The 13,611-nt window shown below is 42.8% G+C and overlaps 1 protein-coding gene across 3 annotated transcripts in view; it reads right to left on the bottom strand.

Annotated features, from left to right (window-relative positions):
- Positions 1 to 13,397, bottom strand: part of PDGFD (platelet derived growth factor D) — a 140,921-nt gene extending 127,524 nt beyond the window's left edge. For all 3 annotated transcript variants that reach the window (XM_032190312.1, XM_032190324.1, XM_032190318.1), the window contains exon 1: positions 12,864 to 13,397. In XM_032190312.1, the coding sequence (XP_032046203.1) occupies positions 12,864 to 12,993 (130 nt within the window). In that variant the 5' untranslated portion in view covers positions 12,994 to 13,397. The remainder of the gene's footprint in view (positions 1 to 12,863) is intronic.
- Between the last annotated feature and the right edge of the window lie 214 nt (positions 13,398 to 13,611).

Below are 13,611 nucleotides of genomic sequence, written 5' to 3'. Positions count from 1 at the left end.
TTCTTTGCATACAGAAAGGTCTCCAGCTACCAGACATAGAGAAAAGCAAACATAAAGACACCGCTTCTCATGTTTTCTCTAATATTCCTTTCTCCTCTGCCAACCACAAAGGAAAAAAGCCATAATTGTTTTATACATGGTTTAACCAGGTTCTGTTCCTTCTCTTCATTACTATATGTCAAATAGGAATCATTAGCAGATGAATCTAGAAATACCTGTTAATATTGGAAGCATGGACCTCCCTCAAACTGCAATGCCATTAACAGTTTCATTACAGTTAGATTCCTCTCAGCAAAGATCTCTAAAATTGTCAGATTACAGCAATGATTCAGTGTAATGCTCAAATCAGATGCTAATTAAGCTATCCGAATACCTGAACTTTTGCAACAGAAAAGCTATAAAACAGATTAGCATTTTATTTACTAGTCATTAGTGGAAGATGAACAGCAGCTGAAATCATACTATGTTAATAAGGTCATAATTACAATAAAATACTTTTGTACAAATTGAGCACAATCACACAATATTTAGAATTACATTATTCTAGGTCTTGGAAGTAAGGTGATGACAGGTGATGATCTACACCCAGTGTCAATCGTCCGTGGGAGGTGCAAATGATACACAAGGACATGAAATGACACAAATGATGTGTCTCACATGAGTCTCATGTGGGCTGACTCTCCCACACTACTCAGTGAGGAATACAGAGACCAAACGTACATCTGTTTGTTCTAACAAAAGGTGCAGTACTCCTTGGAGGAGCTGCAGAAAGTCAAATGTGTTGATGTATTAGACTGTTTGCTGACACAGGGCTAAGCTGTGACTCAGTTCTTCAGGCAGAGGGGAGGAGGAGGCAGGAGGAATGCCATCCAGCACAGGCTGGAACAAGGGGATGCCCTTCCATGTCCGTCAGCAAGACATGGATGAGGTAGTACAATAATGGGTAGACTACCATACATACTACCCCATTTCTTCTTTAACAAGGCTGCAATCAATTGTACTTCTCACCTAACGTGACTTTTAATTTCATTTTCAAAATGAGATTAACGGTACTTGTCTTGTCATTCTAAGCACTGTTTTTAGTCTTGGCAAGAACTGAAATGAAAATGTCTCTGTTGCTAAGGGTTTTGTTTTGTTTTGTGGTTTTATTTTTTATTTTTTCCCCTTTTATTCTGGTTGCTTTCCTTTGCATTATTATAAGGGCAAATATTCAGCCAAAGATTTGCGAGGGCTATGCTTTGTTTTCAATATGGTAAATCTGGTGATTGGACAGGTAACAGAAAACTTCAGCTTCCAGAATTGAGGAAATTCTCTTTTTCTGGGCTTCAGATGTCAGCTCTGAAAAATAAAAAATTACCAACTTCTTAACAGAAATGGTACATGTACAGGAAAAAAAATGGGCACTCCAAGTGATATCATTGAGCAATCATTGCTGTTGAGAACCCCTTACTAGTAACCATGAGAAGCAAGCCCAGCATATCTCAGCTGTGGCTTTATAAGAAAGCTCTGCAGCTTTCTTATAACAGATGAGCTCAGTCTCTAGTGAGAGCTCCTCAGTTGTCTTCTGCACAGCTTTTTCAGCAGGCTCACTCACACCTTTTGGAAACCCATGCAAGATGCTGATTCATCGGTAAGATGTTCAGCCCAAGTCATTGTACAGAACAGCTGGGATTCGCATGCTCAGGTCTTCTATTTTAACTTGAAGTTTTAACAAGTTTTAAACTGGCAAGACCATCAAACTCAAAAGAAATCAAAAGAAAAGAGTGATAATACCATGGAGTTCATGCTGGTTCTTCTTGTAAGTACAAGGTTGCATTTTAGCCAAAATAAAAGTAAAATAAAAACTGTTCACCCTGGAAAAAAGAAGGCACGGGGGCGATCTGTGGTGGTTTCTCCCTGATGGGCAGCTAAACTCCACCACAACTATTCTTTCACTCCCCATCATCAAATCAATAGTGGGAGAAAATATGATGAAAAAGAGCTCAAGAGTCAAGATAAAGTCAGGGAGATGGCTCACAAATTTACTGTCACGGGAGAAACTGACTCATCACAAGAAGATTAATGCAATTTATTGCCTACTGCTAACAGACTAGAGAAGTGAGAAATAAAAGTGAACCAAAAACACCTTCCCCCCATCCATCCTTTTCTACCTCCTCCCCCCAAGTAGCACAGGAGGAAGGGGAATGGGGGCTGTGATCAGTCTCTGGCGCTTCATCTCCACTGCTCCCTCATGGTCCCTCTCTGCCCCTGCTCCCCCTGGGGTCCCTCCCATGGGATGCCATCCTTCCTGAACTGAGCCTGCAGGGGCTGCCCACAGGCTGCAACTCTTCAGGAACTGATCCCACACGGCTCCATACCACGGGGTCCATCCCCCAGGAGCCAACTGCTCCAGCATGGGTCCCCCACGGGTGGGCAGCAGCTCCCCCCAGACACCCTGCTCCTGCATGGGCTCCTCTCCATGGGCTGCAGCCTCCTCCAGGCCACATCCACCTGCAACACCGGAGGCTCCTCCGCCCATGGGGGCGCTGCAGCATGGAGATCTGCTCCATGTGGGACCCATGGGCTGCAAGGGGACAGCCTGCTCCACCAGGGGCCTCTCCACGGACCGCAGGGGATCTTGTGCTGCCTTGTGCATGGAGCACCTCCTGCCCTCCTGCTGCACTCCCCTTGGGGGCTGCAGGGCTGCTTCTCTCTCAGCTCTCACCCCTCTCTCCCAGCTGCTGTAGTGCAGCAGATTTCCCCTTCCTTCAATCTTCTCTCCCAGAGGCCCACCCAGCATCACTCATGGCTTGGCTCTGGCCAGCAGCAAGTCCCTTTTGGAGCCTGCTGGAGCTGGCTTTGATCTGACATGGGGCAACTGCTGGGCTGTGCTCACAGAGTCCACCCTTGCAACCCCTCACTATCAAAACTTTGCCATGGTAATCCAATACAGAATATTATCAGGGGGGATTTGAATGCAGGGTACTAAGAGAATGGAGCCAGGTTCTGCTTGGTGGTGCCCAGAGCCAGGACAGGAGGCAGTGGGCATGAACAGGCACACAGGAGGCTCCCTCTGAGCACCAGGCACTTCTGTGGTGTGTGGTTGGGGGAGCCCTGGCACAGGCTGTCCAGAGAGGCTGTGGGGTCTTCTCCTTGGGGATCTTCAAAAACTTCTCGGACATGGTCCTCGGCAGCCTGTTTTGGGTGTCCCTGCTTAAGCAGGGGTTGGACCAGATGGCCCCCAGAGGTCCCTTTAACCATTCTCTGATTCTGTTATTCTGGAAAGGATATTGATTTAGAACAAATTAGCACAGGAAATGGTTCTCTCCTGCCCATGTGAACAGAAGAGAAACAGAAGACCCATTAGGTTACCACGCTGGCTGTCGTCTTTAGAGAGAAACAAGGCAGCTCTGGGTATTTGTTTTCAGGTTGGGCATCATGTTGAAGGCCTCTTTGAAAATGAAGTGCCAGAAATACACTGTCAAAACTCCAGTGACATGTACTTAAATTTGTAATTACTTCATTGCAAAAGCATATATGGAAAAATATTCTGTCTCTCTTCTGATAAGAGAAATAGGAGACACTTTTTTACTCAGTCAATATTTTGACTAATGGCTTGCCTAAGGTAAGTTGAAAAGCAATCTACCTGACAAGACTTGACTTTAAGTCCTGCAAGAGTTGGTGATAGCACAGAAAATAACAGTAGCATAAGGAAACAGCACTGCTGTAGGCTGTGGAGACAAATCCTTAGACAGGATCCTTGCACAAAAAATAAAAGGCAGCACCTGCAAGCCTTAAAAATACCCTGCATGTATTGATAAGAAAAGCTTTTAAAATCAATTTTCAAAATTAATTAATTAAACCAACATATCAAATCATTGTTATTTCTTTTTGATGGCTCTCCTCTGTTTCCTTATGTACTAGATAAAACCAAACCCAAGGAACATGCAAAGAAACAAAAAAGCAGAATTGCAGCTTTCCTGCAGCTTTTCTGTTTTGGATTTTGTTCGGAGGGCAGAGTGCCATTTTTTTTTTTTTTTTCCTGCTCCATGCCAGTTACTTTCAGGCATGCAAGTGAAACCAAGATATTTTGGTTTTATGCATGCCATAACATGGTTGTTTTGCATGGTTCACCATTCTCCAAAATGGCTACCCATGGATTCTCACTCAATACATCTCTCAGCTCTGAGACTGGTTGCAACTCTGAGGATAAAAGTGGACAGGAGACAGGATAGACACAAGACATGTGGACATCACTCGAGGGTGCTGCAAGGTGGGGTTGCCACAAGGCTTCCCTGCAGCACCCAGTTCTCAGAGGTACCATGCAAGACATTTTGAATACAATGAACAGAAAATGTCAAAGAATTGTTTTTGGAGGTTCGTAGGTTTCCAAGTGCTACTTATGTAAAGGAGATCACACATACAATAGGAGCAAGCAGATAGCTACTACATGATGTGTCAATTTTACCTCTTGCTTAGGAGAAGGAAACTTTGGCTCCCACTTTCCAGGATCTAATGAATGATGGGAACTGGTGAGAAATGCATATCATGTCATAAAGCTCTACAGCGTGACAAGTGCTAATTACAAACAAAACCAAAAGCAACCCTTTGCAGGCAAGAACTGTTCTCTGCCATTCCAAGGATGGAAGGAACACACCCTTCCATCAACCTTATTACCATACTGTGCACTACCAGATCAACTGTGACACATGCAGGCACAGGGATCTAGGGATCCCAGGTCACAGTTTATGGGCAGGAATGAGGCAAACCCACATCTCCTGTGCTGACCTCAGCATAAAGATGACTCAGTGTTCCTTATGAGCAACCCAAGACAGAAATGTGAACGTGACTTAGAGCAGCAAGGGAACACACATACAGTCTGATCTAGGAGAGAAACCAGAGTACAGTAACGCTGGGACTTTCTGTTGATTTCAAAGAAGCAAATTCTCCATAGGCTTCTGTGATGAGGTTTTAAACTCTTTTACTGACATCTTGATGTGTTAGTGAAATTATTCCTATCAGTGCTTATCCCCTGCTGAGGCATCGTGATTAAGAAGCCGTGTTTGTCCATTTCCACAAAGAATATAACGGCATTATTACCATCTACTTGCCATTTTCATGCAACACTGCTGTCACTCATTTGCTGAAGCGAAGTATTTATCTTTCAAGCAAATTCCTGGTTGAAAAATTAAGGCCACAAGGGTACATGAACAGTTTCCAAATTCCACAGTACATCTGGTAATCAACATTCTGTGTACCTATTTTTATTCCTTCTCTCTAACTAGTCTGGCTTGCTGCTTCATTCTCAATCCACTTTTATTGTGAGTCACATCAGATTAGAAACATGTTCAACTATGAGAAAAATCTTCTGCAACTGATCCAAGAAAAAACAATAACAAAAACCCACGCATATTACACTTTGGGCTTTTTTAAACTTAAAAAAAAAAACAAAAAACAATGCAAGAGACTGTGAAATACTGACATCTTTCCTTAAAGTCTTATTTAGAAATGTACTGCAGATCAAGTCTCTTGTAGGATATCCTGTGCATGACACATAAGATTGTCAGTACAGGAGGAAAAACAGCAAACCACCAGGACACATTTGCTACGCAATCTGTAATTACATCAGTTGCTTCTTCATCTCTATGAGTGAAAATTTCATTTATTTTTTTTCCAGTGTGTGGACACTAATTAAATATCTTAACTGTCGGTATTGTAAAATTTACCTACACAACAATGAGAAGCTCTTTGTTGAATTCCTGAGCCTCTTCCTTTATCCTGCTTTAACTCATGTAAAGTGTGAGCCAGACCCTGCTGCAGTAAGAGCTGATGGAAGTTCTGTCATTGATTTCAGCGCAACGAAGGTCAAGTCTGCTATTTTTCAACTTCTTCATGGACCTGGTGTTTTAATAAATATTTTTATAGAGTTTAACAACACCAACTCCCAATGCACAGCAGGGCTAAAATACATTGGCAGGAAGTTTGCACAGAAGGTAAAAGTGTGTCCTCCTGCACCATCCCCAAATACACAGAGCTCTGACTGCCAAAGCAGAAATAAGGGATGTTGGCCTTCACAGCATGGGACACAGATCAAAAAGGAAGCATGAAACTGAAGATTACTCAAGTACAATAGGAAGCTTGAGATCATGTAGGATTTATTCACTACCAAAAATATTAGAGCCAAACCCATGCTCCCAAAAGAGAATCTATCCAGTTTGACACTATACACAGGACGCTTCCTTAGCTTTGTAAACAGGAGATTGATTTGAAATAAGCTGCCAAGTAACCTAACCCACTCCAGTCTTTTAGCCAAGAGATCCTCACCAGAAGCAATGATATAAGTGGACTCCTTTATTCAAAATGTGGTATAATGTAATCAACCTCTTAAATATAATATAATCAGCAGCTTTGGGGAGGCAATCCTTGGATACAACTTGAATCAACAAACTAGGAGTACTGCTAAATTTTCCTGCATTAGCAGACAAATTCTTACTGCAGAAAAAATCTTACTACAGAGAATGCCAACAGAGAATGTTCACGGTATCTCTTAGGACCCATTTAGTTTATTTTAAGTGGCAAATCTCTGCAGGTCCACAAAGCCAGCACAGGCAGAAGCAAACTACTCAAGGGCTGAGAACATGCTATGAACATTGAAAGTTAACTCAAGGTTTCTTATCTGGGAAGGCAAAATCGGATATTGCTATACAAGTAACAGAGGACAAGGGCAAGAGGAAGGGATGCGGCTGGGCCCAGAGCTGTGGAAGAACCAGATTTCATGCTCCTGCTGCTGCTGTGCATGGGAGAACAGGTGAGAGTGCAGAAAAGTGAGAGGGGGATGGAAGAGATGGGGAAAGCAGCTGCTGGTTCTGGGTGAGGATGTATTCCACTAATCCCCATTTCTCTGTCAGCAGCAGTAGGTGCCATTACAGACTCACAGAACCGCTGAGGCTGTAGGGACCTGTTGAGGTCATCATTATTGCTCTGGAGGCAATAAGGACCTGGGCATTTTGAGGCCTTTTGGACTCTGGTATCTCAGGCAGCTACTTTGCTTGTGTTCAAAGACAGTCCTGTAATATATTTTATTTGATGTTAAAGGGATCATCCTATAATTTGCTGCAGATATGTTTTAATATAAGGAAGACTATCAGTATGAAAACATTGGAGCATAAAACATTCAGATTTGTACCACACCTTTTGTAAACGTACTATTATTAGAGTTATAAAATGAAAGCCATTCCACGTCCTTCTAATTTTGCATTCCTAAAGGGGCTTCTTGTTGTAAAAATAATACATATTTTGTAGATCTGTTCTTTTTATGTAATATTTATATCTTGTCTAAGGAAGGAGTGCCAGAAATGTAATGAAGTGAATATGTATATTATTTTGTTGAAAGAATTTCTGTCTTCAATCATCTCTTTCCCTATAAATTCCTTTTTACTTAATAAAAAGTTTAACAGCATGTAAAGAACTTCAGAACTTCTACTTGCAGCCTGGACAGCTGTCAAACACCTTTAAGTTTCAACTCATATTCCATGAATTATATGGCTAATGACAGCACATAAAGAGGATCTTAACTACAGGGAATGGTTTGGCTCAAATATCTGTCTAACAATTCATTGTTCAACAGAATTTTTAAAAGTTACATTAAAACTGGATTTTTTTTTGTTTTGTTAGTATTCTAAAACAAAAAAAAATGTTTTCTGGGTTCTTTCCTTAAGTTTCTAATGTTAATTTAGTAACCAATAATATTGCATGCTTATTCTGATTTCCCTGTTCCTGTGTCCTCTGACTTATGTATTATATACATGCATATGTGCTATACTGTACAATATTCAAAAGACACAACATATATTATGTGTATGCATATGCATAACACACCTATAATACGTAAGCATTATATTTATATATATTGTTATTTTAAAAGAATATTTGACAGATACTGCAAATACAAGAGCAAATGCTTGTACTCCTTCTTCATCATAAGACACAGTTAGTTTAACTGGACACAGTCACACTTTCATATAAACTATCCAAGCTTCGTTACCATAGAATCCCGCAGGATGTAGCCCCGTGTCTTTAATGGAATTATATGGATCTTCTGTTTAAGCACATGACAAATGTTACTGCACTAATGATTCCCCATGAGTTTCCTACTTATGCCTATTCCTAGGTGCTTTATAAAACATATCTCTGTGGGATCACAGTTAAAAAAACAACATTATTTTGCAATTTACAGCAATGTTCCCTTTCTAATAACCAAAGTACTACAATTATCAAGTTTTCTCTGCAAGGCCTTTAATAATTAGCTGTCCTAATTAAGTCCCATACAAATAAATGTATCAAAAAGAAACAAGAACTACTGGGAGACTGGCTGGAGTGTTTATAAGTAAAGCAACTTCCACTGTGTGATATACATCTGCTCAATAGAACGTGTTTTGAAGCACCTTTAGAGACCTCCTTAATGCTTGCCACTGAGTCAGGGTTGCAATTCTCATGTAATATCCTTTGTTACTTCAGTCCAAACAGTTAATTATACAGATAAGAAACATCATCAAAGTCAAACAATCACAGACTAAATTGCATTACTAAAGGTAAATTACTAAATTATTTTTTTTTATCTGATGAAGCCTAAAATTTATTTTAATTATTTTGCAGTTGACACAATTTTATGTTACCACAGTCATTTAAAAAAGAATCACAAAAAAAAAAAAAAAAACAAACAAACAAACAAAAAAACAAACGTATACAATATTTTATATATTCTATACTATAGAAGAACTCCATAAATGCATTCCAAGGTTCCTATACCAGTAGTGATACAACAGCCATTCTTACGTGGTATGAAAAAAGATTCAGTCCTGTCTTCTCCCAAGAGCAGATGGTTAATGCTCATCTCTTGAGAAAACAGACCAAATTATCAAATACTTTTCTGTGTGCTTATGCATAGACCAACACAGGAAAGCGGAGAGTAGAATTAATGGTACACATCATCTTGGACAGCCAAAAGCTGTTGCTATTTCTTCAGAATGTTGAAGTACAATTCTTCTTTGTATTTCTTTGGTGTGCAAGCAAACTAAGGCTTGGGAGCTCCTAATTTTTTGGATTCAAAATGAGAAACACATGACCCCAGAAACATATCTCAAGTTGTCTGATGTCACATTCTCTAAGCCACCTCAGGAGACACCAATTCCATGGCTTCTGGGTGTTACATACTGAAACAATCTGCCACTATGCTATGTTCTTTGCTATGTCTATGCTTTTTATTTAAACTTTGGATTTTGAAGTTTAAAATATGCATAGTGATGCTTAGTCTGAGTACACAGATTAGGGATAGATTGAGCATTCATACAGATGTTTGTTCATAACAGATAACAACAAATAACTGATGTTTCAGTTAGACAGCATACAGTAAATATTATTTAGCACTTTTCATCTCCACTTTTCATCTACAAGAAAACATAAACAACAAAAATGCCCAATTTCTTGTCATTAGGCAGCACTACCTGAATAATGCAAATAGGGAAACTGAGGCAAATGGAATCATCTCAAAGCCTTTTGTGTGGAATTCTGATGATTTTCAAAATGCTTAACAGATAATGGCATTAATAAAGACTTTAAATAAATACCATTACATGTGCTATAAATGTTTCTGGCATCTGTAGGACACTTTAAATTATTGATTAGTGCTACACCGGACAGAGCTGAATCATCAACGCCTGTCCTTGCACGATGACAAGAGGATGTCTTGTAAGCAATTTATTTATACTCTTAATATCTTCAGCAGGAAGTACAGTCTGGTTAGGTTTTGCAATCATTAAATAGGAGTGATTTTATATGCATTGCCCTTCATCTACAGACTTCTTCCTAGAGCAATCTCAGCCTTAAGTGAGTGCAATTACAAATAGGCCAACCTCTTTCAGCCTAAAAGAAGAAAGACAATCTGGAATCTTGCACACTAAAAAAGGTTTATTTTGGCCAGAAAGAAGACCAAGGATCCATATTAAAGCTCTGTGTATTCAGTTATCCCTAGTTTATCCTGCTTGGAGGTAACAGAAAACTGGAATCCAAAGGATTGTTTTCTTTTTTAATAAAATGTGCAGGTGGTCTTGGACTTGCCAAGATATAATATTTTTTTTTAAAGAGATGAACAGATCTGGCTTCCTCTTCAGTATCTCTCTTAATTCCACAACATAATAATCATGATCATCAACCCAGGACATAATATTAAATTAGTTTTTATCCCTGCTGTGCATTTTGAGACTGTTGGAACATATTACCCCCAGTGTATTGTGTGCTCTTAGATCCTATTCCATATTGTCAGATCTTCAAATATTTACAATGCAAAAAATATTGTCTGTCTCACTCAGCAATGCAACCCACATGTCTTTAATGCAATCCCATATCAGCACTTCAGATCAAAACAAGACTCTAAAAATTATAAAAGACAGAAATACTTTTAGTGGCATACAGCCAAGTACGGTCTAAACACTTTGCTTGTGAGCTTGTCACATGCATGCAATATTTGGAATACAGCTCATAACCTTTGGCTGCACAAATATAGAACTTCAGTCAACAAACTCAAGCAACAGTTTGATTCGCTTGAGTAAAATCAGGCCTATCGGCAACTGACCTGCTTTAGATGTTGTAAGAAGATGCCCAGCTCCACTGGCCACATGAGAACATGCTGTTCTTTGCAGAGAAAAATCAAGATTCCCAAGTGCCAGGAGAGAGCAAGGCAGTATTGCAGTGGGTTGGAGGTCTGCATGTGGTCTTTCTAAAATTGTGTTACCTTCTCATTACATGGATCACATCCATTAAAGGGCTACAGAGATGTCTGACCTCTGCATGGGTTCATTTTACTACATCCATACACAGCAGGCCTGACTATCATACAGCACACTGAAGGTCCATCAAAAATAACGTACAGTTTCATATATGTATCTCTCATTTTCAAATGGCCCACTGCCAGCCCACCTGAAACCCAGCAAGTTTAGTCATTACAAGGTGTCAAAGTCTGATTTAAAGGTACAAAGTTTAATCACAAAGTTAAATATCACATCTAGGAAAAGAGCAATTCTCATGGTAGCCCCAAGAAGTTACTTCACTAAAAGAAGTTTTCCTCTTTGGAGTAGAACACCCATCACACTGCCAATAACTTGAAAACTTTATTCATATTGTGGGTTACAGATTTCTCTATTGACTCTACAGAGAAGATCAGAGTAACCCACATTTTAAGTTTTAAGTAAATTGCTGTAGTTTTCCATCAGAAAGCTTGTTTGGAGTTTGACTTGGAAGGAAGATTGCTTCATTTAGTTCAGAGACAGTTTCAGCTCTTCTGAGACATTTAAGATGGCAGGCTAACAAGTCATGAATCTTGATAAAATACACAACAGTTTTAAATGATGAAACAGAAATAACGGATGTAGGCTTTTATTGCAAACACATACATTTTGTATTAGATTAAATTTGATTTCCAAACCAAAGTAACTGCAATTTTGTCTTGTTTCCAGATTTGCTATCTCAATTCTAGACAAAAAGTCTCTTCACCTTTCCTATGCCTTCATGCACTGACAAGGGAAGGTATACAAAAGATTACTAAGTTCAACATGACTCCAAAGCCGAATCAAAAACATCTCCCTAGATCAACTGTATACCCATTACAGGAACTGTATACACACTGAAAAATAAACACTGGCAAATGCAGAGTACAATCTTGGAAATGTCTCAAGTGAGTGGGTTTTTAAAAAGGGTTTATAAAAGATATAAATTCTGGCAACTGTAAAACATTAACTTGAAGACCAAATGTAACTCTGTTACTCTTCAGGAGAACATCTTGCATTTCCCTCTGCAAGGTATGGGGCAACAGGCAAGATCAGGTCCTCTCACATGAAGCTGGTACACAAAGGGGTCACCAGACCAGAGGCTCACCCCCCTTCCCCAACCCAAAGCCTTGGTTTTCTTTAGCCTTCATCATGAGCAAGTGTTTTCTAAAGGTAAACTCCAGTTGTGTTACTTCTGTGCAGCCTCTGCAGTCATCCACCACGAAGCCACGGCTTGGCAGCACCTTCGCTGTCCAGGCTGAGGCCATCCTCCACCAGCAGCCTGCAGCAGGCAACGTGCCATTGTTTGAAGACTGAGACCACTGCTCCTACCACACAGGCAGTGTCTCAAAGTCCCCATTCACCCTTCTTGGTGTTCACCACCAGTGGACATCCCACCTCTGCCAACTGTGTGGCTGGCACAAGAAAAGGAACCCATCCTCACTGGGCACTGCCTGACAGACCCCAGAAAGCAGCCAGCCATGGTTCAAGACCCTGCAGCCTCAGCTGCCTTCGGCCAAGCTCAAAGCAGGCCACCAGCAGACAGCTCTTTGGCCGAGCCCCATGAGAGGAGCCCAAAGTAGTGGCCAAGCTCCTGCTGAGCTCCCCTCAGGCAATGGCAGTGTCCCACCCTGGGGCTCGTTGGGGCACATGGGGGACACAACGTTCCTCAGAGGGACACGGGGCTCCTCAGAGTGACACCGTCTCCTCAGAGGGACGCGGGGAACACAGGAGACTACCCCTCCGCCCTGACGAGCTGGGACCCTCGTAGACCCGTGCACTCTGCGCCGTGTGGAGGGGACGTGGTGGTTGCCGCCGGCTCCCTGCAAATCTCCTCGGAGTTGCCCGAGAAGTTTGGGAGAGCCCGGAGGAGCCGTTATTGGGCAGAGCTGCAGCCTCCCTCCCGCCCCCTGGCCGCACGCTCCCGGGACGAGCCCCGCAAGAACCCCGGGGACGGGACACCCCGACCCACGACCGACCCCCGGGGGAAGGGGGCGGTAGCCCTCGGGACGCCGCCTGCGAACCGAGCCCTTCGGGGAATAAAGAAGGCAGAAGGACGCTTACCATCTCGCCTGATGTTGGAGGACCGCAAGGCTTTTATAGATCCGCTCTGGGCAGGGGCGGTGGTGCCCTGACGGCTGCAAAAGTTCGCACAGACGACGGCGTAGAGGAGGAGGAGGATGAGCAGTTGCATTGGGATCCGCTGGGCACGGGACCGCGGCTCTGCAAAGAAACCTGGCGCTTGCCTCTCGCAATTTATCTGTCCCCCACCCCCTGCACTTTATGGTTGTTGCTGTCGCGGGTTGCTGGAGGTGCAAAAATAAAATAAAATAAAATAAAATGAAATAAAAAATTAAAACGGAGCCCGAAATCGCAGCCGGAGCTCCCGAGTTACTCTCCCAGCTGCTCCTAAAACTTCCTGCGCTCTCAACTTTTTTTTGCTGCTTTTCTGGGGCCGTCCCGAGGCAGCAAGGTGAGGTAGAGATCCCCCGGCGGGGACCCGCCGCCCCCTCCCGGGCCGCAGGCGGGGGCTGCCGCAGCCGCGCTCCCCTGCGGCCGGAGCCTCGCAGCGCCCCTGCTCGGCTCGGCTCCGCTCGGCTCGGCTCGGCCCGGCCCGGCTGCAGCCGCCGCTGGGGTCGGGGGCGGCCCGGGGGTGTGGGGAAGGCGGCCCGGGGGTTGGGAGGGAAGGGAGGCGGGCGGGAGCCGTGCCCGGGCCCTCCCCGCGCTCCCGGCCCGGGGAGAAGGGGTGAGGGGAGGGATGGTGAGAGGGGGCCGGCCCCCTCCGGAGCGCCCCCCGTCCCCCATCTCGGGT

This window comes from Aythya fuligula, chromosome 1 (genome assembly GCF_009819795.1).
Source record: "Aythya fuligula isolate bAytFul2 chromosome 1, bAytFul2.pri, whole genome shotgun sequence".
NCBI classification, from domain to species: Eukaryota; Metazoa; Chordata; class Aves; order Anseriformes; family Anatidae; genus Aythya; species Aythya fuligula.
Note: the sequence above shows the minus strand (reverse complement) of the source record. Positions and strands in the feature narration are given on the sequence as shown.